The sequence below is a fragment of the Leuciscus leuciscus genome, assembly GCF_965113295.1.
Source record: "Leuciscus leuciscus genome assembly, chromosome: 2".
Taxonomy (NCBI): Eukaryota; Metazoa; Chordata; class Actinopteri; order Cypriniformes; family Leuciscidae; genus Leuciscus; species Leuciscus leuciscus.
Window position 1 is genome coordinate 54,447,857 of NC_138726.1, and position 25,311 is coordinate 54,473,167.

Sequence of the window (25,311 nt, forward strand, 5' to 3'; positions counted from 1 at the left end):
TCACACCTTCCATGTGTGTTAAGTAGCCTATCCCAGACAATTTGATGTACTTTTTAGTTAACCTTATCATATTAACTTATCATAGTTAACCAAACATATATTATTGTATCATATATCAGTCCACAACAGTCATGAAGTTGTAAGATTTCACTATCCAAAATCAGTTAAAAAAAAGTATTGTAAGAATATAGTTCAGTGGTTATGCATGGCGTTTGATTACATATTTCATGGTATTTTAATGTTGCCATAAAGTATTTCAAACAGGGAATTGCACTGGGTTTAAAAAGCAGCAGTTTCAATGAGTCCTGATTCAAAAAGAAATACACTGGACATTTAAAATGTTTGACATACAAAATCAATTGGTTGTGCCTAATGCACCAAAGGCTTCAAAGTGTGTTTTAAATTTAGTACATTTCATGATTATTTATCATGCTGTTGCATAGGGTGTTATAACAGGCCCCAAAGCATCTGGCATCGCCTCATCATGTTCAACAAAAATTATCATATTTTCAAGGATAACATTTTAAATGAGTCCTGATTCAAAAAGAAATACACTGGATATTTTAAATAATTGACATATAAAATCAATTGGTAGTGCCTAATGCACCAAAGCCTTAAAATTGTGTTTTAAAATGAGTAGGCTTACATTTCATGGTTATTTATCATGTGCATGTGGTTGCATAGATAGGGTGTTATAAAAGGCCCCAAAGCATCTGGCATTGCCTCATCATGTTTAACAAACATTATCATATTTTCCCTGAGGTAGGCTTAAAACTGGGTCTTTACATGACCTGTATCTACATATCAGTTTTTGTGAATCAGTCAAAAACCTGAGCCACCCAAATATAGCAACTAACTACACATTACTGGCGCTAATAAGACAAACCCGGCGAACGAGGATCCGCGAGCACTGGGTCCGCGTCGACCGGCCCCCGACAATTCCACCAATCACGGCGCACGACTGCGCGTGAGTAGCAGCTCGGTAGACCAATCACGACCACAAACTCTACAGTGGGCGTGGCTAGAGTGGAGAGGGGTGGGGATTTCGGGGTCATTCACAGACAGTCTTGCTGCTCCACTCTGACGGCGTGTGTTGGAGGGGAAGGGTGAAGCAGCACTACAGTCTTATTAAACAACAAACGTCCCAATCAACGGCGTTTTCAGACGTAGTAGAAAGGATTCTCACGAAAATCATATGCAAGGAACCGTGAGTTCAAGTGCCAGAAGGCGTCGGTGACCGTTGATCAACGGCTGCGCTAGCTGTTGTGCTAACACTCGTCATCAGACAACATCAGTCCAATCCGTTTCTAACTGTAATACCGCGAGCTTTTCTCGCGCTTTAGCCAGCAGTCATTGAGTTGATTTGCCCCGCTGGAAAGGGTGTTGGAGCTGAACCCCTTCCTGTGGCTCCTGTGCTCCCCCGTCACCTTTGCCCCCCTCTTTCACCCGAAACACTGGACACACACAAGCGGCCGGAGAACGGCGAGAGGCCCGTGAAGCTGGGGGTGGTACCGGACTCGCTCGCTTTAGGAGCGCCTAAAGAAAGGCTCAGTCGTGGGGACTCGCCGACCAACATGGACGGGTTGGCTGTGGAGGTGCGCGGCTCCAACGGGGCCTTCTACAAGGTAACCTCATTTTAAACAACAATATGAAACCATAACGGTCATGTGTACGCATTCACGAACGAGTCGGGACAGCTCAGGTGGGATGCAGTGATGTGTATCACTTTCAAAGAGGCCCGAGATGTGCTGTGATGTTTTGGACCTGCTCGCTCGCTAGTCATCGGCCTGATTTGGATTGATTTGTTTGTTGTATTTCTTAGCTGGTAAACAGGGGATCCTGTTAGCAGGTTAGCTAATGAGTCTGTTGATGAGGAGCCAATGGTAGTGTCTCAAAATCTAGTGAGCTGCCCTACCTAGACAGCACTTCTGGGCTTCATAAGAGGATGGGTGGCTCACTTTGTTTTGAGACACATGGGCCTGGTTTCACAGACAGGGCTTAGATTAAGTTCAATTAGGACATTTAAGTAGCTTTGATAAACATTACTGGTGTGAATATTGAGAAACAACAATGGCATATTTTAAGATATTCAGTTGAAACAGCTCAAACATGCATTTTAGTCTAAGCCTTGTCTGTGAAACCGGGGGATGATGGGACACTCCATCAGTGCTCGAAGGGATAGGTGGCCCAAAAATGAAATTTGTCATCATTTATCATCCTCATGTTGTACCAAAACCCTTTCTTTCTTCTATGGGCCACAAACGGAGATGTTCGAGTATGACAGCGTTATTCACTGTCACTGCATCTTTTTTTTTTTTAGGCAATAAAAGTGAATAATTCTGATGTCATCATTCTTCCAAAATGAAGATGAAGATTTTCATTTTCGGATGAACTATGCCATTAAGACTAAGGCCATGTGGTTGTTGTTTTTTAATACATATAGGCCTGGTTTCACAGACATGGCTTAGATTAAGCCTTAGTTCAATTTGGACATCTAATTAGCTTTTATAAACATGCCTTAGAAAAAAGCATTACTGGTGTGAATCTTGAGACAAATCAATGGCACTGACATTTTTTTTAAGATATATCAGTGCAAGTTGCTTTCAGTTAAAACGGCTAGTCTGGGACTCGTCTTAAACCTTGTCTGTGAAACCGGGGGATCAAGTGTTGGTCTTATAATGTGTGTTTTATATGCATATTGGTGCCATTGGTTGTGTTTTTCACAAGCCTGTCCTCTTTGTTTGATCCGCTTGAGTTCAGGTTAGGCTGTGGGAAGCCACTCAGTTCAGCTTTTGTGGCGGAAAAAAGTGTTGCGTCAACCGAATGGGCCGTTTGGACCAAAGACTCGTTCCAGAACTGCTGTTGCCTATGAATTCATTCAGGTTGAGTTGAGATCAGTCTCAGATGATGACCAATCACGAGGTATTCATTTAGGTATTGCGACCCTCCAGCTTGATCAAACTGCAGCTGCGAAGTCACACAAATGTTTCAGTGATTTCATCCATCTCTGTGGATGAAGCATTGAAGCATTTTTTTGTTGTTGTATTGATGGGCGTATTATTCCATAGGTAATATATAAGGATATACTGTTTAGTGGTAAGGTGACAGTGACGGCTGTTTCAAGCTGTAAAACTCTGAGGGGCCGAAGCAGGTGTGAGAGGAACAGGTGATCTCTCTCTCTCTCTCTCTCTCTCTCTCTCTCTCTCTCTCTCTCTCTCTCTCTCTCCTGACACCCAACACTCTACAACCCCCCACCACTATTACTAACACTAACACTCCTATCTGGTCTTATCCTTTGCTCTCTTCATGCCCGGTACACATTGTATGATTTTTGGTCTTCCCAAATTAAATATGACCAATCATGGCGATTGATCTCTGTGGTCGTGAATCCTAATCGGTGGTTCTACGTCATACAGTGAGAGAGGCTCAAAGACGGCTGTTGTCACTGAGTTGAAGACTGAGTTTTCATTTTCGGATGAACTATGCCATTAAGACTAAGGCCATGTGGATGTTTTTCTTTCTGTCTGTGAATCCAGGCCCATGTGTCTCAAAACAAAGTGAGCCACCCATCCTTGCGACCAAAGACAGCCTGCGATAATTCCCTGACAATTTCTCACGATCATCTGTCAGTGTGTTTGCTGCTACGACCCTCGTCTACTGACTAGCCAATAAACATGCGACATGAAATGGCGTATTGATCAACACGATGCGCTAAAACTTAAAACTGTTTTCCTCCAGCTCCATTTGCAAGATTGGTGTGACATTTTCCCAATCCATGACCACGTCCATATTCTCCTCTTTCTCTTCTTTTCAGCGCACATAAAAACCACAATTGCTTCAGTGTGATTGATCTTGCTCTGTTTGTTCACCACTAGCTCATGCTGATGACGTTTTATCCTTCTATATTAACTTGCGTCGTAGCCTACGATTCAACAGGTGTCATCATCATACAGTCTACATACATGTCATCATCATATAGTCTACATACATGTCATCATCATACAGTCTACATACGTGTCATCATCATAGTCTACATACGTGTCATCATCATACAGTCTACATACATGTCATCATCATATAGTCTACATACATGTCATCATCATATAGTCTACATACATGTCATCATCATACAGTCTACATACATGTCATCATCATACAGTCTACATACATGTCATCATCATACAGTCTACATACATGTCATCATCATACAGTCTACATACATGTCATCATCATACAGTCTACATACGTGTCATCATCATACAGTCTACATACGTGTCATCATCATACAGTCTACATACGTGTCATCATCATACAGTCTACATACGTGTCATCATCATACAGTCTACATACGTCTCATCATCATACAGTCTACATACGTGTCATCATCATATAGTCTACATACATGTCATCATCATACAGTCTACATACATGTCATCATCATACAGTCTACATACATGTCATCATCATACAGTCTACATACGTGTCATCATCATCATACAGTCTACATACGTGTCATCATCATACAGTCTACATACGTGTCATCATCATACAGTCTACATACGTGTCATCATCAGTCTACATACGTGTCATCATCATACAGTCTACATACGTGTCATCATCATACAGTCTACATACATGTCGTATCCGAGATTATTAGATCCATGTCGTACAGTGTGATCTGTAAATGATCTTATAGGATTGCCAAAATCACAGTCTTTAGCAGGCATTGCTTTTCCCTTCCATGACCCATCATGTTGTTATGTAAAAGATGAATTCCTGCCAATTTAGTCCCGCCTCTGTTTTGTTTATAAACACATTCTGCATGTTTGCTGTTAGCACTGTTTAACATGTAATCCCAAAAAGCAAGTATCGCCACTTTCCCTTCTGTTCTGGGATTTAAGATGCCCTTAAAAAAATGCCTTTTGGGGAAAGCCTGGCCTAATATTCAGAGTACTGATCAATGCAACTGATATGTGCAGATTATAACTTTGTATTGAAATATGTATTTTCATGTTTGTTGTCAAGCAGGGTTTTGTTTTCCCCAAAGTAACACTGTTTTTATAAGACCTGTTCATACGTTTGAAATATGAAAGTCATTTCTTTTAGACTTGCAGTTTAACTTCTACGAGGTTCCCCCATGTTTGAATGAATGGAGGTCTCCGTCATAGATCAGTCATCCGCCACTCGTCCTGTTGGGTCCTTGCAGTCTGTAGTGTCACATTCCCAGAACGACCACCCTAACGTAAGCCTCAGTCCCTCTCAAGCGGTCAGCAGACATGGGGATATGTAACTTCACAATCTAGTATGTTGGAATGGCTTCAACACGGGACAGTCTATATTAAAAGCCTGCCCTGTTGCTTTTCAGATTTTGCTGACTTGTAAGCAGGGATTTAATAGCTCATAAATAGAGCTGGTTATCGTACATGACTTTAGATTCAGTTTTTTACTGGTTCAGTGCCGTTTTACCCTATAGACTGATATACAGAAATAAATACTGTATGTCTCTCTCAGTTGGATAATGTGGATTTGGCAGCCATGAGAGTGCAGATTCATCCATTAGTCGCTTGTGTGTGAATTCATGTCTCGTGACTCTAAATAGGCCTGCATATGCACTTGAGCTAGTTTTTCTGAAACCAGCCAGTCTCTTCCAAGCAGGTTACACACTGTCTCCCCGTCCCATATTAGGCATTGTCTGTGTGTAGCTAAGCTATGATGGGGGTGGCGACTGGAGTAAATCGTTTTATGGCAGCTCGGGTAGATTTGTGGAGGTAGGAGGAGTGATGGATGAGGAACAGGTTTTGAGGAGGGGACTCTGGGTGCCTCCCTCCAACTCCCCTATTACGTCTCGCATTCACAAGCTCTCACATGATACACCTGTGACGTGCTTGTGGCCACGTTTGTGGCACATGTTTCTTTATCAACTTCAAGAATTATATCACTTCAAAATTAAAATTCTGTCATCATTTACTCGCACTCAAGATGTTTCAAACATGTATTTATTTCTTCTGTTGAACACAAAAGAAGATATTTTGAAGAATGTCGGTAACCAGACAGTTGATGGACCCCATGGACTTTAATAGTAGGAAAAAAAATATTATGGAAGTCAATAAGGTCCATCAACTGTTTGGTTTCTGACATTCTTCAAAATATCTTCCTTTGTTTTCAACAGAAGAAATAAATACAGGTTTTAAACATCTTGAGGGTGAGTAAATGATGACAGAATTTTCATTCTGAAGTGATCTAATCCATTAATGTGTAATAGCACACTGTTTGCATCACGTTTGTGTCTCACGCAGGTTTTGTTAGCAAATGTTACTCCCTAAACAACAGGAACTAACTTGGTACCATGGAGAACAGTTGTGCTGATCATATTTTCTCTTGTTTTTTTTAGGGTTTCATCAAAGATGTACACGAAGACTCCCTCACAATAGTCTTTGAAAACAAGTAAGTTGGCCGAGTTTTTCCATGCTCTTTCCCAAAGCCTTTGACGAGGATTTGCTTGTCGAGTGTTCACTCTCTGCCACCTACACAACCAACACAAATATAAAGTTAGCCGAGAAGAGCTTGACCCTGTTTAAATGCAGTGTGTGTATCTCTGGGGTCTTTAAAAGTGGCTTAGCAATGGTACTGCAGGCTGGCCTGTTACCACCAGTTATCTTGAAATATTTATATCAGATATATAAACGCACACTACCGTCCAAAAGTTTGGGGTCGTTATGATTTAAAAAAAAAAAATATTCAGCAAGGTTGTGTTAAAATGATCAAAAAGTGACAGTAAAAAACATTTGTAATGTTATAAAAGATCTCAGTTTTAAATAAGTGCTGTTCATTTTAACTTTATTAAGCAGAACAACTGTTTTCAACATTGATATAATAAGAAATGTTAATTGAGCAGCAAATCATCATATGATTTCTGATGGGCCACGTGAGACTGGAGTAATGAGGCTGAAAATCAGCTTTGATTTACATTTTAAAATAAATTTAAATAGAAAAATTTCAAATTGTAATAATATTTTTCATATTTTCAATATTACTGATACTATTATTTTTGATCCAATAAATGCAACCTTGGTGAGCATAAGAGGCTTCTTTCAAAAGCATTTAAAAAAAGAACCCCGAACTTGTAGTGTAGACATCTTAAAAAAACAAAAAAAACATGGTTGTATCCGTTATTTTATTGATTCAATTCATTCTAGTATGAACGTACAAGGATATCCATCTATTTAAATGCATGTAAGATAGGGTCTTATCTGATTTGGCACATCTCACTATCAGCTTGTTTTCTTAAACGCTTAACTGATAGATCACTTCCACTTTTCCTTCAGCCATGTGCTCCAGCAAGTCTCTCTCAGCACCTGTGCTACCTCTCTCGGGGATCTGTCAGACAGCTCTTTATAGTTCTCCTCTCCCCCTCTTTCACCCCCCATGTCACCCTACTCCTCCCATCTTTATCTGTCTTTTTTCTTCTTCTCTCACTCCCCCGTTTCGGGCGGGCTGAGATCCGTAAATAGCCTGGTGAGGTATGCAGGCAGGGGAGTGGGGGACGGTAGCCCTGCCATTCTTGGGATGGTTCTGCTGACCCATGGACAACCAGGAGCGCTATCATCTCTCTAATATCACGTGCTGTGGATTTTATTAGATTTGTGTATAATGGTGTCTAACTAACCTGAGTTTAGCTGTTATGGTCAAACAGATTAAGACAGTGAGGTTTTTTTCCAGTAAACTGCTAGTTTTCAGGACACTTTTGCTTTAATTTAAGAGTGACTTATTCAGAGTTGTGAACTTTACATGTGCATCTAAGAGCATATGTTTTGCTCATTTCAGCAGAACCATAATAAACCCTCAAATGTCGGTGTCGACCCCCCCCCCCTCCTCCTCATACATTTACTCCACTAAATAGTGTGATTTAGAGTGATACTAAATTGACACTGACATCTGCCAGAGGAAACGTATAACATTAAACTGTGCTGTTTCTCTCTGCGTTGGGTCCGTGAGCGCAGGGTTTTTGGAGGTGGGGTGTCAAAGAAGTGAAACTAAAATTGTACCTGTCGTTAGAAAGCTGACTGACAGCTCCCTCTGTGTGTGTGTGTGTGTGTGTTGTGTGGCTTCTTTCCACAAGTTGGCAACCGGAGAGACAGCTGCCGTTCAGTGACGTGAGGTTGCCGCCCCCGACCGATTACCACAAGGACATTTGTGAGGGAGATGAGGTGGAGGTAGGGATACGTTCACTTCTGAAACCCCAGGAGCACTTCTCAAATCATCACCCTGAAAAAAAGCCCCCACATATGAATCATCACTGGAGAAATAGCCCTTTGAAATGCTCTGCTTACAAAACATGTATCAGACTCTCATCTTACATTTACTTTCCTTTGCCCTAAACACAGGTCATTCTTTAAAGACAACATGAAATGCCTTTACAACACATTTAACTTTTAGTAATATGACGTACTTGGGAGTGAAACGCAGGAAATTATGTATAAAGGGGTTTTACTTTTGAGATTTTATCCATGGGATTTGATTGGATGCCCATGCTCTTTGTGAGCAAAAAAGTAATTTCAGTGACAAAAGTTGTTATATTTTGACTACAAGATATTTTGACTATAATGATCAATATTTTTTCTTTAGAATGGTTGTGCTAAATAATACATTTATCAGTTTTGATTTCATGTTGTCTGTAAGAGTGTTAACGTTGTTCAGGTTGATTTATACCTCTCCGGTCTTTATCACTATATACAAAATATTTTCACTGCAACACCTGTATAACTTAAAGGGGTCATGACACAATCAATTGCTTTTGACATGTAAGAAGGTCTTTGAACCATTAAATCTTCATGCAAGTTTCATGGCTTATGTCGTCCTCATTATAAACAAAGCATTTATTCAGTCAAGCTCAAAAAACGGTTAGTTTTGATATTGCGGGATCTGTGACGTCACACGGACAAATACATTTGTAATGTTATTAACAAAATGTTTTCAAACCACTTTGGCGTTGATACTGTTTCCTATGGAATGACGTTAGCCAATCATAACCGTGGCCGTTCTCTAACAAGCCTTAAAGGAGCCGCCCCTTAGAAACGGATCATGCAGACAAGATCAGACTGAATGTTGAAAATAATCGCTTTTCTGCATGTATATTTGTTTTTTATGTGTGTGCAAAAACCTTTAATAACATTGTAAGTGAACCTCAAGGAAAATGTTAAAATAAGTAATAAAAATAAAATTAATAATAAAGATCCATGTCATGACCCCTTTAACTTGCCAAACATGATCGACCATTTGATATTGCCCATTTTATATTTGTTCCAATATCTGGTATTGGCTGAAATTAGTGATGCCTTGTAGCTTTTAAAGTTTTATTAAATATATATTATTATAAAATAATATAGAATTTCAATATCTACTATTTCTGTTATTGGTCATAAGAAAATTTAAATTATTACTTTGAAATGGCCAATTTGACTGATTAACAGGTCCAACATCTACCAACAACGTTCTCAATGAGTAATGCATTTAAAAAAAAAAAAAATTTCGTACTAAGTTATTTGGTAAATATTGTGTAAAATACGTTTTTCTTCAAATGTATGTACATCTTAATTGCTATCATTAAATTATTTTATAATGTAGATTGGGCATCCTTATCTAGGTATTGGTGTCTTCATTTAAGACATCGTTTTTCTTCTCCCTCTCTATCAGTCTATTCACACACACTCACAATGTCCATTTTTTTCAGTGCTTTCCTTCTACACACTCACCTGAGCTGGTCTTTCTCCTGCAGGTTTACTCCAGAGCCAATGAGCAGGAGCCCTGCGGCTGGTGGATGGCGAGGGTGAGGATGATGAAGGGAGAGGTAAGTCGGGCCCAGGTGAGCATGTGCTTGAACAGATGTGGGTTACTGGGTCTGCATTTCAAGGGTTCTGTCTCATTATTCACGCCACCGAAGTTGAGTCCAAAGTGAATGTATGAATATTGATGAAGGGTGTTTCGGGTCTTTTTGGGACTTGCTGCTCCAGTAGGCCTTTAACTTGCACATCTGCAGCACTGACCCAGTTACCCACAACCACTAGAGTGATCTCATTTATTGAGTCAGACTGAAGCCCCTGGTGATCTAATAGCAGATCGCCTTAAGCTCTGGAATATGTGTTCAGTTTGCATGAGCAAGATAAACAACCGCAAAATGTAAGTCCATTTAAAGACATCTGGAATCTTCTATATGGATCCCACTTAAGGCATCAGATTAAAGGAATGTTCTGGGTTCATCAATTAAAGATTATTGACTTATTATGCCCTTTTACAAAGTCTTGATTTTGTGATCTACTACAATAGGTTTTCATTCTTGAATGCACAATATTTTTCACATATTCTCCATTGTTGCTGCTCCTCTCTTCCCAGTCTGTCAGTAACGCTCTGTTTAGTTCCTGTCTCTGAAGCCCCTCCTTCTGAAAAGCACTGTGCTCTGATTGGTCGGCTGTTCCAGTGTGTTGTGTTGTGATTGGTCAAGCTCTTCGGGCGTGTTTGGGAAATGTCCCGCCTCTTACCATAATCGCGAGTTTCAACACACTACTAACCAACTCATCCAGGCCTCATCCCTTTATTCTGCGTATGCCTTGGGCAGGAATTATTTAAATGAGGAATATTGTGAAATGTTCGTTACTGGAAGAAAACTCAAGACTACAATGGAGGCGTTTCAGGGAGTTCATACAGTGACACTGATATAGAGAATAACTCCCGCTGGAGGGACTTTGCAGACCTTTTTCATGCTCAAAAAGCAACATTACACACTAAAGGAAGTTGAACCTCTTTAATACTAACACTGCTTAATCTCCTCAGAGCTTGTGTCTGCCACTGTTTATTGTCACATGTTCCGGTTCAAACCTGCCTCTGGACACACATTTTGGCTAATTAGGTTAAGGCAGCACATGGGTGACAGGCAGACTTCTCATAGTGAAGCACTGGGACCCTGTCTTCTCCCTCCTGCACACTTTACTCCTGATACTGGGGCAGTCGAATAATAGGACGAATTTAGACTTGACTTTTGACTGCATTCTAGGTCATTGAGTGTTACGCTGATATGAGATGTAGCTGCTTATTATAGGGTTTGTTTTTGGGCAGGAAGGTCTGTTCCCCGATTATCTTCAAATCGATTTTCTTCCTCACTGCTTTTATTGCGTTACAGACCGTAGATACTTAATCGTAGATAAGTAGTTAGTTGAGGTTGGTTTGTAAAGAAGGACTACACGTCTGCGTACATGTATATTCAAATGCACAATATTAGGTTGTGCAATAAAATTTAGCTGGACAATAACTTTATTCTAGAGCTGCTGTAAAGCCAAAACAATCTCTGTTACTGCAATTTCCTATTATCACTGTAAAGCTGCTTTGAAACCATCTTTATTGTTAAAAGCACTATATAAATGAAGGTGACTTGACTTGCTAACGCGTCTCATCAGAGTGATTTATTACTGTCAGTTTGAGCTAGTGGTCTAGCACAACAAACCCGTCTTTGAGCAGCTTCAGTCTGTTTGCTGTGTCTTTAAAGTGGTGAGGCTGTGAAAGAGGCCATTGTGACTTGTGTGATAAACAGTCAGCTGGTCATTACTGAAAAATAAACCCAACAGGAGCCAGAATCAAAGATGACTACCTTTATCTCGCTTATTGCATGGATAATTGCCAAATAAGTAAATACGAGGGCATTCAGAATTGTTTTTGAGTTGAAATGATTTTATTAAATGGACAAATATGCATCTAAACAGTATTTATACCAAAATATTTGGTTCTAGAATGTGTTTAAACCAATCAAAATGAGTCCACAGAGCAACAATTGATATAATAATACAATTTAATTACCTTAAATGAGTAACAAGCATAGGTTAGCATGCAGACATTATCATGTGTGTGTGTGTGGTGGGCTTTGTGATATCTGTTTTTATTATTTCATCCCGATTCAGTTCTATGTGATCGAGTATGCAGCCTGCGACGCCACATACAACGAAATCGTCACATCGGAAAGAATCCGGCCAGTCAATCCCAACAGCCCCTCCTCTGAAAACTCCTTCTACAAAATCCCTATTGCTGTACCTGAGGATCTCAGAGAAATGTAAGTCACATGTTCTGATGGTCCACTTTTTAATGTTTACAACTCTTTATTGCAGTGGTTCTGTGGGGTCTATTCTGATGGGGTGGCACACAGCTAAGGTTGGGTAACGTTAACATTTTAGCGATTTGGATTCCGCTTATCGATTCCCAGTTTCGATTCCAATATGGTAAAAAAAAGAGAAAAAGTCAAACATATTATCCTGTGTGCTTTTTTGCAAAACATTCTGTGATATTTGATTCCCAACTCTTCCTACAGCAGGGGGGAATATTCTAAATGCAACTAATTATACAATCATGCATAGTTGGGGTGGAAAAATAAATGGTCTTTTTATAACTTTTGAAATATTTATATTACACTACAGTCCAAAAGTTTGGGGTCAGTATTAAAAAAAGAAAATAAATTAATACTTTTATTCAATAATGATGCATTCAAATGATCATTTATATAATTGTATATGACCATTTATTATTAACATTTATAAAAGATTTCTGTTTCAAATAAATGATATTCTTTTGAACTTTCCATTCATCAAAGAACCCTGAAAAAAATCTGGCTATTTCCATAAAAATATGATGCAGCACAACTGTTTTCAACATTGATGATAATCATCAATGTTTCTTGAGCATCAAATCATCATATTAGAATGATTTCTGAAGGATCATGTGACCCTGAAGTCTGGAGTAATGATGCTGAAAATTCAGCTTTGATCACAGGAATATTTTAAATTGTAATATTGAACAGTTTTACTGTATCATCAAATGCTGCCTTAGTGAACTGAAGAGACTTACGACCTCAAACCTTTTGAATAGTAGTGTATATCTGCACATTTTCTGTTCTCTCCACATCCATCTTGCTTCCTCTAAGCAGTATTATGGTTTAAATTTGTCTGTCAATTTATCTCAGGCTAACCAAATTAAGCCAATGTGAACAGATGGTGCGATGATGCTTAAAAGCCATGAAAAAAAGAAAATCTTTGAATAAAATAAAATACGACCCAGGTTATATTAACTATATCAAGACAGACCAGCAGAACCATTGCTTTATTGATTTTGTAGTTTGGAATTTTGGAAGAATTGTTTATTTATTTATTTTGATTATGTTGCAGCTGTTTAACTGAGAACATCCACAAAGACTTCAGGAAAGCAATCGGAGCAAACTGCATCTTCTACAACACCTCTACACACCAACTAATTGTCCTGGTCGGTGTTTAATGCTTATTTATTCTCGTTTTATGAGCCTGAAATATGCTCTGTTGTGTCTGAAGGTGTTTGTCTGTTTCTCCACAGTCCACAAACGAGTCCACGGTGAAACGAGCATCTCTACTGAGTGACATGCACTTCCGGAGTATTCGCACCAAACTCATGCTGATGTCCCGTAACGAGGAGGCCACCAAACACTTAGAGGTTAGCAAATATGTGCTTTTTTTTTATTTATTTTTTTTATTTATTTTTTAACTACCATTTGTTATTCGTTTAGCTTTTAAATAGGTTAGCCTGTCCTAAACAACACAATGAACATGAAGAAGATATAATAGCTGGTTGAGATTATTGCATTGATTGTTAATATCAACTTAAGCGATTAACAGAAATAGTAGCTCCCCCTGGTGTCAGTTGCAGGCTTGATAATGGAATTTGTAAAATAGTTTTCATTCAATTGAGTACATTTTGATAAATATTTGTTTCTCTTTTGCTGTCATTAAATTGTATCATGTATATATTGCTATTATTTTTGGCAGCTTGGTCTGTGGATATCAGTATAGGCATAAACCTATGTAAGTTGAGCAATAGTTAACTTGATTTAGTTCTTGTACAACAATGTTTTACCACAAATACCAATTGATTAAGTAAACAAACACTGAAGAGCTGCCTGTGCTTTTTTTATTTGGGTATAGCAGATTTTTTCCCCCTGAAGCGCCACAATTTGTGGAAAGAATTCCTCTGCAGTTCAAACTTTATTCCCCTGTTGATTGTTAGTGCAGTTTTTCTTTTGGTCATTAAATGCATGTTCCTGTAAAAGTGATCCTGGTCATGCTAGAATCCCCATGTGGATTAATTAAACAGACATCCAGCTCAACATGTGTGTGTGTGTTCTTGTGTGTGCCGCAGACGAGTAAACAGCTGGCGTCTGCGTATCAGGAGGAAGTGCGGGTGCGTGAGGATCTGATGGGTTTGGCCATCGGTTCTCACGGCGCCAACATCCAGCAGGCCCGCAAAGTTCCCGGCGTCACAGCCATTGAGCTGGAAGAAGAGAGCTGCACATTCAGGATCTACGGAGAGGTCTTCATCTCTTTTTTTAAGAGCTTTTTTTAGGGGTGTAACGATGCATGCATTCGTACCAAAAAAGTTCAGTGCGAGTCTTTCGGTTCGGTGTGCATGTGTACTAAACGAATGCAGTGTTGTTTTGACCCCTGCACGTTAGAGGTTGAACGACTTCAGATTTTTTTTTTTTTAAGTCAACATTTGTGATTTAAAGTTGAGTCTGATGACATCATTAATGAACAAATAAGCCTGGACCTCGAGCTGAGACTCGAACGCGTGTTTTCTTGTGCACAGCTATGGCATATTGACACAGCGCTCATACTTAACAGCTCCTTTAGTTCTTGCGTCTTTGGGTCGTTATATTTCTCACAGATTTCCGCTCGTTCTAAATCAGATACAGATACAGTAGCACAGTAAAGATTACATTTATATGAATGCATTAGTGAGAGAGCGATTGCGTGTGAAATACTTCTACCTGGCAGCGTCTCTCTACTAATAGTGAACCTGTAGGTTTTAGTTACTAAGAAATATATGCTAGAACTATGCAGTTTCTAAGCTATTTTATTGATAAATCACAGAACAGAGTTGACAATACATTTCGACGCTACTGAATGTTTCTGTGCGCGCGCGATCTGCACGTGATGTGCAAGCTACTGCCCGTGTGTGTGTGTTACAAAGCAGCAGTGCATTAGTTTAGAACGGCGATTAACTTTTTAAAACACTCATTCACCTGATCCAGTTTTTAGTATCCAGATGGTATAATCAAACACATCTTGTGAAGCGCTCTCGGAGAATGCATTTCTCATTTTGCCTGTTGGAAACGGAGCGTGAGGGGCCGTTCACGCATCGCGTATTTTGCACGCTCAAGATCGTTATTTCATAATGGAAACGATGCGGTGCGGCACCCACTTTTTCCAGGCACGCCTCTGTCGCAAGCGCACCGCAGGTCATGTGACAAACCAACCGATCAGCTTTGGCCTTTCTGCAACAACATCGAAAGCTCGGCCGAACAGCTGATCATAGCTGGCGGGTTTTTATTTCTCATCTCCATAAATATGTCTAGTAGTAAAGCTAATGCAAGGGCTACAAATCAATGAATCCTTTGCTGATACTTCCTCGTCATCATGGAGAGCGCAGTTCATGGTTGCATAGCAACGACAGCGCAAGTGCTTGTGGAAAGGAGGAGAACGTTTTTAGACGTGATATGTGAACGGCCTCTAAAAGTGGACTTCAAAGATTTATTATCCTGTTGTGCCCTGTATAGGCCATGATCAGCGACTAGTCGATGTTGTGTTGGAGAAAAGTCTTCCCTTTCTTGCAAATGAAGCTCAAGAGGAAGTAAAAATAAGACTTAATTGAGCAAAGCAACAAAGTCGAGATGACAGTCACCGCATCTGAATTTGTCTCTGGCCAGGGCACTATTATACATTTTTCTAATCTGCTGTTCACCTTTGGCAATGACCATGCAACTTAATTTTTTGTGAGATTCACCTCACCTGTTTCCCATAATTAAATCTCACTCCTCTCGTCTTTCTCTTTAATCGCGGAATCCTGAAGTTGATATCTTTTTTAAAAACAATCTTTATTTTTATTCTTAAACGCGACATGTTTTATATTAAGCGCTTGAAACATTAAGCCTACATGGCTTGAACTAGAGTCAGATGCATGTTGTTTAATGCGATGCGTTGTCCTTAGAAAGCAACTTACACCTTTCGTTGTACATTTCACATAAAGGATTATCCTGACAGCAAACAAGTCTACGTTTAACTTTGCAGACTTCAATGCACAAGTGGCAGCGTCTACGGATGAGCGTCAAATAGACGGAGCGGATTAGAATGGGAGCGCAATAATTCTAACCCAAGTTTGCTAGCATATTTTGCATCTAAAACCTTCACTTTTGTGTACCGTTTAAACCCCTAGTTCATCTTGTGCGGTTTTATAAAGATGTAAGGTGAGTTACAGCAGTGTTTTTGATGGGTTTTTTCTCTTTCTGACTCAAGACCCCAGAGGCAGTAAAGCAGGCCAGAACTTTTCTGGAGTTTAAAGAGGATTCCTTCCCGGTTCCCAGGAATCTCGTAGGTGAGTTGGTTTTCGGCTTCTCAGACACATTTCATTTGGAATTCAGTTTATTTGTGGACCGACACAAATTCTGAAAATGTTCTTACCCAATGATTCTCTTTTACAACAGGCAAGGTTATTGGCAAAAACGGCAAAATTATCCAGGAAATAGTAGACAAATCAGGTGTGGTTCGGGTCCGGATCGAAGGGGACAATGATAAAAAGCTGCCCAGGGAGGAGGTAGGCAGGCAGGGGGCTGGCAGAGACAACACTGTCAGCAGCCAAGAGGTGAATGAGCCGCCCACCTGATACAACAAATACAGCTAAATAAAACCTCAGTGAGGAAAACAACACATTATTAGTAACAAGCTGTTTATTCTCATGAAAGGGGACACACATTGTGACTTGTTTTTAACCTTAAACATCTGAAATTGCTTCTGATTTTACTAACACCACAACTGCTATTGAAAGGATCAGATTCCATAAACACTACTTTTGTTTTTCAGGGAATGGTTCCCTTTATCTTTGTTGGAACCAAAGAGAACATCAGTAACGCCCAGGCTTTGCTCGAATACCATGTGGCCTACCTTCAGGTTAGTCACCAGTCATAAAAACTGAGGTTTGTCCTTTTTAGCACATGCATTTCACCTTAAGGGTGTTCAGCCTCTGAACTGATTGCAGTTGCTTAAGGGTGTCTGGAACTCCCATGCGTTTGTTCTGTTATTGTTTATGTCGATTCATTATTTGCAACATAAAATTGCACAGATTCATTGTACCACTAAAGATGTTTTAAATTAACTTTGGTATCTTGACTGGTCAGCTGATCTCCGCTTCCATGGAAAGCTATTGGTCACCCTTAACCACGAACTGACGCTAAAAATACCCCCACTGGGGGTAGATATGGTTGGGGAGGGGGCAAAGTGTGGATTACATGCCATCTACTCCTCTCAAAATAGACATTTCCCCTCTCCGTCCTGTCCCAGCTCTACCAGCGCTCAGCTGCTGTTTCAAACCGCCAGCTGTCACATTCTGATTTGACACCCGCACACGTTTACAGACATGTTGCATCTAGTGAAAACCCACCGAGATAAATGCTGTCTGTGCAGAAAATCCTGCTAGCCGGATCCCACGAAGAACCGGCAATCATTTCATCAGCCTCTGTATTATATTATCATATATTATATTGTCAACAATATAAATAGCATATTTAATATTTTCCCCCATTTGCTTAAAAAAAAAAATGAAAACCAGTAATTATATAAAAAATATTATAATATATTATAATTAGGGCTGTCAAGTGATTAATTTATCTAACCATTATGTTTGTTATATTATATATGGCAATATATTAGATTTTCTTATATTGCATATTTTCTTATATTATCATATTTTGTCACCAATATTAATAGCTTGTATTGTTTTTTTCCCCTTTTGCTATTAAACAATGACGCCCAGTCTATAATCTATTGTCTTTTGTGACAGATTTGTGTGTGTGTTCTCTGCATATGTAGATGAACCACAGTGCCTGACGCCTCTGTTTCTCTGTGATTGACAGGAGGTGGAGCAGTTGCGTCTGGAGCGTCTACAGATCGATGAGCAGCTCCGTCAGATTGGGGTGGGATATCGCGCAGCCCCCAGCCGCTCGGGGTCAGGGGTCGCCGGTGAGCGTGAGCGGGGATACCTCACGGACGAGAGCACTAACTCTGTGCAAACCACACGCACCTACGGAGGAAGAGGACGTGGACGCAAACCTAACAATGCGTACTCTGGCTATGGTGAGACTACAACTCCCATGATGCTGATGCTCCTCTGTCTTGAACAGTCTATCCGATCCTTAAGTCTGACGTCAAGCGTCACTGTTTCCGGGTCCAAACGCTCTATCAGATTACATAAGCAAACTAAGGATACTAATACACACTCGCTTTAAAACTACAGAAGAATCATGATCTTAACCTTAATCTACACTTACTAAAATCTAGGGCTGTCCCCGACTATGGATTTTCATAGTCGAATCAGAATCGTCATGTCTTGCCTATAGTCGACTAATAGTCGAATCATGTGTGTGGGGCTGGGGGCGGGGCTTTAACGTTTCAAAGCCGCGATGTACAGAAAATCACACAAAGATATAGAAGAAAATGTATAAAAACAATTTTGATCAATAAAACTAAGAAATAACATAAATAACTCCAGAAAGGCCACACTGCAGATTTGCATTTCACATGCAAATCAAATTAAATCGGCTAAATTACCTGTGCGAGCAGGCCAGCCTACAGCACAACATCGATGCACCGAAAAAATAAACAATTAATTTACTAAATTAAATTAGAACAGAATATACCTTTCTAATAAATAAAAATACAAAACGAAATAAATCAGAATCAAGTCACAGGATGAGGAGCAAATGTGTGCAAAATGCCTAAAGTGCAGGGGAACATATATTCAAAACACAAGCCACAAATAGTTAGATTAGATAACCCTGACAGATTAATAAATAAAATAAAAATAAAGAAATTATTAAAATAACGATAGTAGCCAGAATTTTCAACTTTGTCTTTTTAACTGCAGAAACAACAATAAATGCTAAACTGGAGAGGCAGTCTTTAGCTAAACATGTTCACAGCATCCAAAAATAAAATTAGAACCGGCTGAAAAGTTTTGAAATCACTTGTACCTGATCGAGAGAACAAATCCTGAACGTCTTTCACTCTGTCTGTCCGTTGGAGTCTTTTCAAATTGTGCGCGCGGATAAAATACATTCTAACGTGAAACCCAGTCTATGCGTGAAACATGTTAACGTTGGCCGGCAGAAGTGCGATCATGGTTTTCCTGATGCTAAATCCAGCCTTGGAGAATATCCTTTCTGATGGTGTACATCCACACTTTAGATTTTCTTATCCCAGACATTGTTAAAGATTTAAATCCTTGCCTCTGTCACGGGGTGTTTGGATTTATTCACGCACGTTAAAAAATATTTATTAAAAGCTTCTTTCTTTGCACATTTTTAAATAGGCCTACAGCATTATCATAATAGGCTGAATATTAACGTATTGACATAAAAGCTAGTTCTATGTGAAATCAGACATTGAGCGCCCTCATATAGCCAAAGTGGCATGATCCTCGTTTCATAACCTCTGCGAAGATTCGACCGTGAGATCGGTAGTCGAATCAGGCTCCTCCTATCGAAGCATCGAATCTTCGACTATTCGGGGTCACCCCTACTAAAATCCCAGATGTCCAGACAGTGATTCATCTTTAATGAATCATTAATAATATTGGTGTCCGGGACGCCTTGAGTCCAGAGACTGTAGTGTATACATCAGCAGTTTATAAAAGTTTACCCTAAATGTGTAACATGATTAAATGGTGCTCAAAAACAACTGTCGTTCTCACTTGAAACAAGTGGAGGCTTGTACCCTTACAACACGACTACAAGCGGAAACATGTCAATCATATCTGTATCATGTATAATAAGATGTACAACAGGGTTAAGGCACTCCTGTGTAAAAGGCATATTTGCTTTTAATTTCCTCTAAACCACTAGATGGCACAAAAACCCTCCACCGCTGCCTTTCACCCTTCACCTGGACGTTTGTCTGATGCTTGACACGATCGCTAGCAACAACACAGTGTAGATTCTGTGGCAAGTTGATCCAATGTTATTTATTTTTATTTTATGTTATGAAGTGGTTATTTTGAACAAGCGTTCTCTTGGATATTACTTCAGGTGGCCTTTTACTTCATGCCAATGGGCTTTAAATGAGGACTTTTTTTCTTGCACTATTTATATATTTTTTTTTAAACAAATCAAACCACTTATAATAATTTTTCACAACAAAATTTGTTGCTTCATTAATGTCCTATAAAAAAAAGTCGTACACAGATAATTTCATTTCAAAAGCTGACGTCTGCTTTGTGAAGAGCGCTTGTGCATGCGATTCCTTAACATACAATTGTTTGATTCAATTTTTTCATTTGTAGTACTTATAATTACATAATAAAAAAAAAAGATTTTAAAATGTTCAGGTCAGTAAACAACCGAAAAAAATTTTTAGATCAAGAATCGTTTTGGAATCGGATCGTGAGGCGCCTAAAGATTCCCACCCCTACTATTAATATAATGTATATTGTAATTTATGAATACTCAAAATCAAATGCCAACTTAGTATCTGTCCTACAATATTTTTGTGAAAAGCACAAAAAAAAAAAAAAATCCATCGATAACCATGACCCTGAATGGCTTCAAATACAACAACCTGCTTTTCACACAATTGTCAGAAGCAAATGTAATAGCGGGGTGTTTATCAGCTAAATGCGTGTAACGTTTAATTTTAATCTGTTCATAATCTCTGTGGCAGCCAGCTGCTCAACACTTTTTTCTTTATTCATCCTCGCAGGAACAAACTCTGAGCTGTCGAATGCGTCAGAGACCGAAGAGATGGGGGAGCGGGAGCTCAGGCCCAAGGGGGTCGGATCCGATGATCGGGGCTCCAAGCGTGGAGGTCGAGGCCGTGGCTCCAGCGCTGGCAGGGGCCGAGGAGGACCGGGGCCCCGAAACACGAACACCATCAGCTCTGGTACATCACGCTTGTAATTAATACAGAATTAAATAAAGTCTTGGAACCTTTTATTGCGCATATTCTTTTTTTGTAGTAATGCTGTAAAATATGTAGTCTGGTAGAAGTTGCTCAGTTGTGACTCGTGAGTGAAATCTCTCTTTCTATTAGTAATAATAATAAATTGTCATCTAGTAAAACAACTGAAAGTATCATGAAAATTAAATTAGCAAAAGTTGTGGGAACTATAGTTTCTAGAGAAATCAATACAATTGATATTGTTCTTAAGTCCAAGTTGTTGATTTTTGGCGGAAACTTAATCGTTTAGAATTAGATTAATCGATAAATTAGTCGATAGATTAATCGATACAAAAATAGTTGTTAGTGGCAGCCCTAGAGAATATATAATAAAAATAAAAAGAAGTATTCAAAATATTTAACTCTTTCCCCGCCAGCATTTTGGACAACTTTCTTGGCCCCCCCAGAATTTTCTGCTGTATAAATATCTGAACATGCAATATATCAAAAGAAAGAACAGACCCTCTGCTTTTAAACAACGACAAAAAGGCATTTATTCTAGTTCTATGCATACATTTTTATCTACACATGAATTGTGGGTAAGTTTCATAAAAAAGCAACATTTTGAACAAAAAAAGCTTAGAAAATCGCTTTTTTTGTCAGTCTACATTCAGATGGGATTCAGAACGATGATCAAAACACAGATGGAGTAGATCGAGTCCATCAACACCCCTAAAACTTCACAGTCCTGAGGCTCGTTCTGACACGACATTTCATTCAGTAACATTAGGCAGTTTTGATTTATATGCTGTTTAAAGTTGTGGATTGTGTTATTTTACATGTGCATAAGCAATGCTTCTATCATGTGTTTCTCCTCCTCCTGTGTTATGATGTGAAGATTCTGTACTATTTCAGAAGATGCGTAATAGCGCCCCCTACCGTATAACAGTGAAAACCAGTGTTTTTCCAACGTACACTTGCGTCACACTGACAACTTGTGCTGGATTAGACACTACTCTGAAGTAGGAGCTAACTTAGTCCCCCCTCAAAAAGGTGTTCCTATAACTAAAATCATTCCCAGTTCCTGCGGTGCGAACACGCCAAAAAGCCACGACTACTGCCAATAATTATAGGAACTATGAAAACGTTCCTCCGGTGCGAAAGATTCTCATGCAAATCTCCTGCCTATCATTTGTTATTTTGTGCCCTGCTGATCTTCTGTGTGTTTCCAGTGCTCCGAGATCCAGACAGCAACCCGTTCTCTCTGCTGGAGGGAGACGGTGAACTGGGCGGCGATACAGACACCAGTGAGAACATGGGCGGCATCGACCGCAGGAGACGCTCACGCCGTCGCCGCAATGACCAGGAACCCAGCCTTATGGATGCAGCCGCTAACGAATCAGACAATCAAGCAGCCACCAGTGAGAACGGACTGGGTATGACACAATTCCAGGTTATCTTGATGCGCACAGGTTGAGTTAAGAAGAACATTTGAGCTTTCATAATCTGATCCTGTGTTTGCATAGCAGTATTAACTTTTCTTATTGGTTTCCCCTTTCCCATCTTTAGTCTAATGATGTCAGTTATGGTGTGACGATACGCTTAGCTCACAAGACGATACGGTTCTAATAATGCGGTTCATGGATTCTCGTCTTTGCCACTTCCGGTATTTAATTTAATTTGAGGAATTGTCACAGCGATACACTAATCATCTTGTAATGAATGCCACTTTGGCTCTACTTTCTGAGTATGATTTATCATATGCAGTAAAAGACAGAACAATATAATGCCAGCATTGTAAAAGGTTTTGCCAAACTCAGTCATGCTGATATCATGCACTTTAAATATCTTTATATCTCGTGGCACGTCGTCACACTCCGAATGTCAGTGATATATGCAGCAGCAAAACAGTGTTTTCTGTGAATCTCATTATATTTGTTCTCTTGTGGTTATTCACCATCACCTCGCTAGTTTTTTTTTTCTCATCTGTATTTTTGTTTTAGGGTTGTTTTTTTTGAAGCGTGAGGTGATGTGTAGCTCATGTGGTCAAAATCCAACTGATTCAACTTCTCTGGTAGATCTCTTTTCTGATTATAATAATGTAAATGTTGAAGTAAACGCAAATCCATAACGTCTCACCTAATTCCCCAAACATCCTATTTTCATGTCAAAATGAAGCTCTACACTCATAAACATTCACTCTTGCTGAAAAAAACAAACTTTGCCCTCAGACAGGACACACAAGCCCTCACAAACACACACACTACAACATAGTCTTACACACTGGTGCAATAAATTCAAAACAACATTTCCAAAACTGGTAAGTTATGTTGCTTGTGGTTCGCCCGCTCACAGACCTTTTCACATGATGAACATCAACTGTACCTGTTCTTCTCCATGAAGGTTCTTATGATCGAAGCTACGGTGAAGCGACTCAAGTGTGGCTGTAATCGTTGCTTAGACTCCCTCATAGTCATACCATGGACAAAGACATGGGCAACTAGAGTGGCACTGCTTGTCTCTTTGGCCTGGCCCTTCCCCTTCACCTTCCTCATCCTCTTCCTTCACCTCTTCCTCCTCCTCCACTCCAGTGTCCTCAACCTCTTCCTTCACCTCTTCCTCCTCCTCCACTCGAGTGTCCTCAACCTCTTCCTTCACCTCTTCCTTCACCTTTTCTTCCTCCTCCTCCACTCCAGTGTCCTCAACTTCTTCCTTCACCTCTTCCTCCACTCCACTGTCCTCTACCTCTTCCTTCACCTCTTCCTCCTCCTCCACTCGAGTGTCCTCAACCTCTACCTTCACCTCTTCCTCCTCCTCCACTCGAGTGTCCTCATCCTCTTCCTTCACCTCTTCCTCCACTCTCTACTGCTCTTCCTCTTCCTTCACCTCTTCCTCCTCCTCCACCCCAGTGTCCTCAACCTCTTCCTTCACCTCTTCCTTCACCTTTTCTTCCTCCTCCTCCACTCCAGTGTCCTCAACTTCTTCCTTCACCTCTTCCTCCACTCCACTGTCCTCTACCTCTTCCTTCACCTCTTCCTCCTCCTCCACTCGAGTGTCCTCAACATCTACCTTCACCTCTTCCTCCTCCTCCACTCGAGTGTCCTCAACCTCTTCCTTCACCTCTTCCTCCTCCTCCACTCCAGTGTCCTCAACCTCTTCCTTCACCTCTTCCTCCTCCTCCACTCGAGTGTCCTCTTCCTTCACCTCTTCCTCCACTCTCTACTGCTCTTCCTCTTCCTTCACCTCTTCCTCCTCCTCCACTCCAGTGTCCTCAACCTCTTCCTTCACCTCTTCCTCCTCCTCCACTCCAGTGTCCTCATCCTCTTCCTTCACCTCTTCCTCCACTCCCATCTAATCCTCCTCCTCCTCCTCCACTCTAGTGTCCTCAACCTCTTCCTTCACCTCTTCCTCCACTCTCTACTGCTCTTCCTCTTCCTCCTCCTCCACTCCACTGTCCTCATCCTCTTCCTTCACCTCTTCCTCCTCCTCCACTCCAGTGTCCTCATCCTCTTCCTCCACTCCCTACTGCTCTTCCTCTTCCCTCACCTCTTCCTCCTCCTCCACTCCAGTGTCCTCATCCTCTTTCTTAATGTCTTTCTGGATCCATTGTTCCAAAACCCAATGAACTGACTCTGGCCCTTTTATCTATCTATTGAAGCAGGGGTTTTCAAAGTCTAAGACAGACTCCCTTTTGACACAACTTACCCAATGGCGAAAACACTCTCTCTCACTCACTCACTCACTCACTCACTCACTCACACACACACACACACACACACACACACACACACACACACACACACACACACACACACACACACACACACACACACACACACACACACACACACACACACACACACACACACACACACACACACACACACACACACACACACACACACACACACACACAGCAATGTCTGACTCTTAACTCCTCACTTTTATCATTGTTTGTGTTAACATGAAGTGCTGAAAAGTGCAGTTAGGCCTCGTTGACACTCTCAGTGAAATGTGACCCAATTCCGATCCAATTGCTCATTTTTGACATATTGGATGTGTTCTATGAACTTGTAAACAGGAAAACGCATGCATTCGGATTTTTCGAGATCGGTCTCAGGCCTCATTCATATGTAGAAATAAATCAGATATGAATCAGATATGTGCCAATGCGACTGTCATGTAAACAGGCAGATCGGATTTTCTGAGGTATTAGGCAACGTGTCCGCGGTTGCGAAAGAATGACGAAAGAAACCCCGACGCATATCTGCAAAGGGACGGATGGCTCGACGAAACGTTGTGTCTTCATAGGACAGGAATGTGGACAAAT

At 40.3% G+C, this 25,311-nt stretch overlaps 1 protein-coding gene across 4 annotated transcripts in view; it reads left to right on the forward strand.

Moving 5' to 3' along the window:
* The first annotated feature begins 1,048 nt into the window (after window positions 1-1,048).
* The window catches only part of fxr2 (FMR1 autosomal homolog 2), a 34,161-nt gene continuing 9,898 nt past the window's right edge, over window positions 1,049-25,311 (forward strand). The window contains exons 1-14 of one of the 4 annotated variants that reach the window (XM_082159826.1): window positions 1,049-1,625; window positions 6,392-6,444; window positions 8,120-8,213; window positions 9,776-9,862; window positions 11,946-12,094; window positions 13,200-13,293; window positions 13,381-13,497; window positions 14,200-14,370; window positions 16,353-16,431; window positions 16,541-16,650; window positions 16,917-17,003; window positions 17,966-18,185; window positions 20,805-20,984; window positions 22,214-22,417. In XM_082159826.1, the coding sequence (XP_082015952.1) occupies window positions 1,575-1,625; window positions 6,392-6,444; window positions 8,120-8,213; window positions 9,776-9,862; window positions 11,946-12,094; window positions 13,200-13,293; window positions 13,381-13,497; window positions 14,200-14,370; window positions 16,353-16,431; window positions 16,541-16,650; window positions 16,917-17,003; window positions 17,966-18,185; window positions 20,805-20,984; window positions 22,214-22,417 (1,696 nt within the window). In that variant the 5' untranslated portion in view covers window positions 1,049-1,574. Of the gene's footprint in view, window positions 1,626-6,391; window positions 6,445-8,119; window positions 8,214-9,775; window positions 9,863-11,945; window positions 12,095-13,199; window positions 13,294-13,380; window positions 13,498-14,199; window positions 14,371-16,352; window positions 16,432-16,540; window positions 16,699-16,916; window positions 17,004-17,965; window positions 18,186-20,804; window positions 20,985-22,213; window positions 22,418-25,311 lie in introns of all 4 variants that reach the window. The other 3 variants (XM_082159824.1, XM_082159825.1, XM_082159827.1) reach the window with 3 other exon arrangements.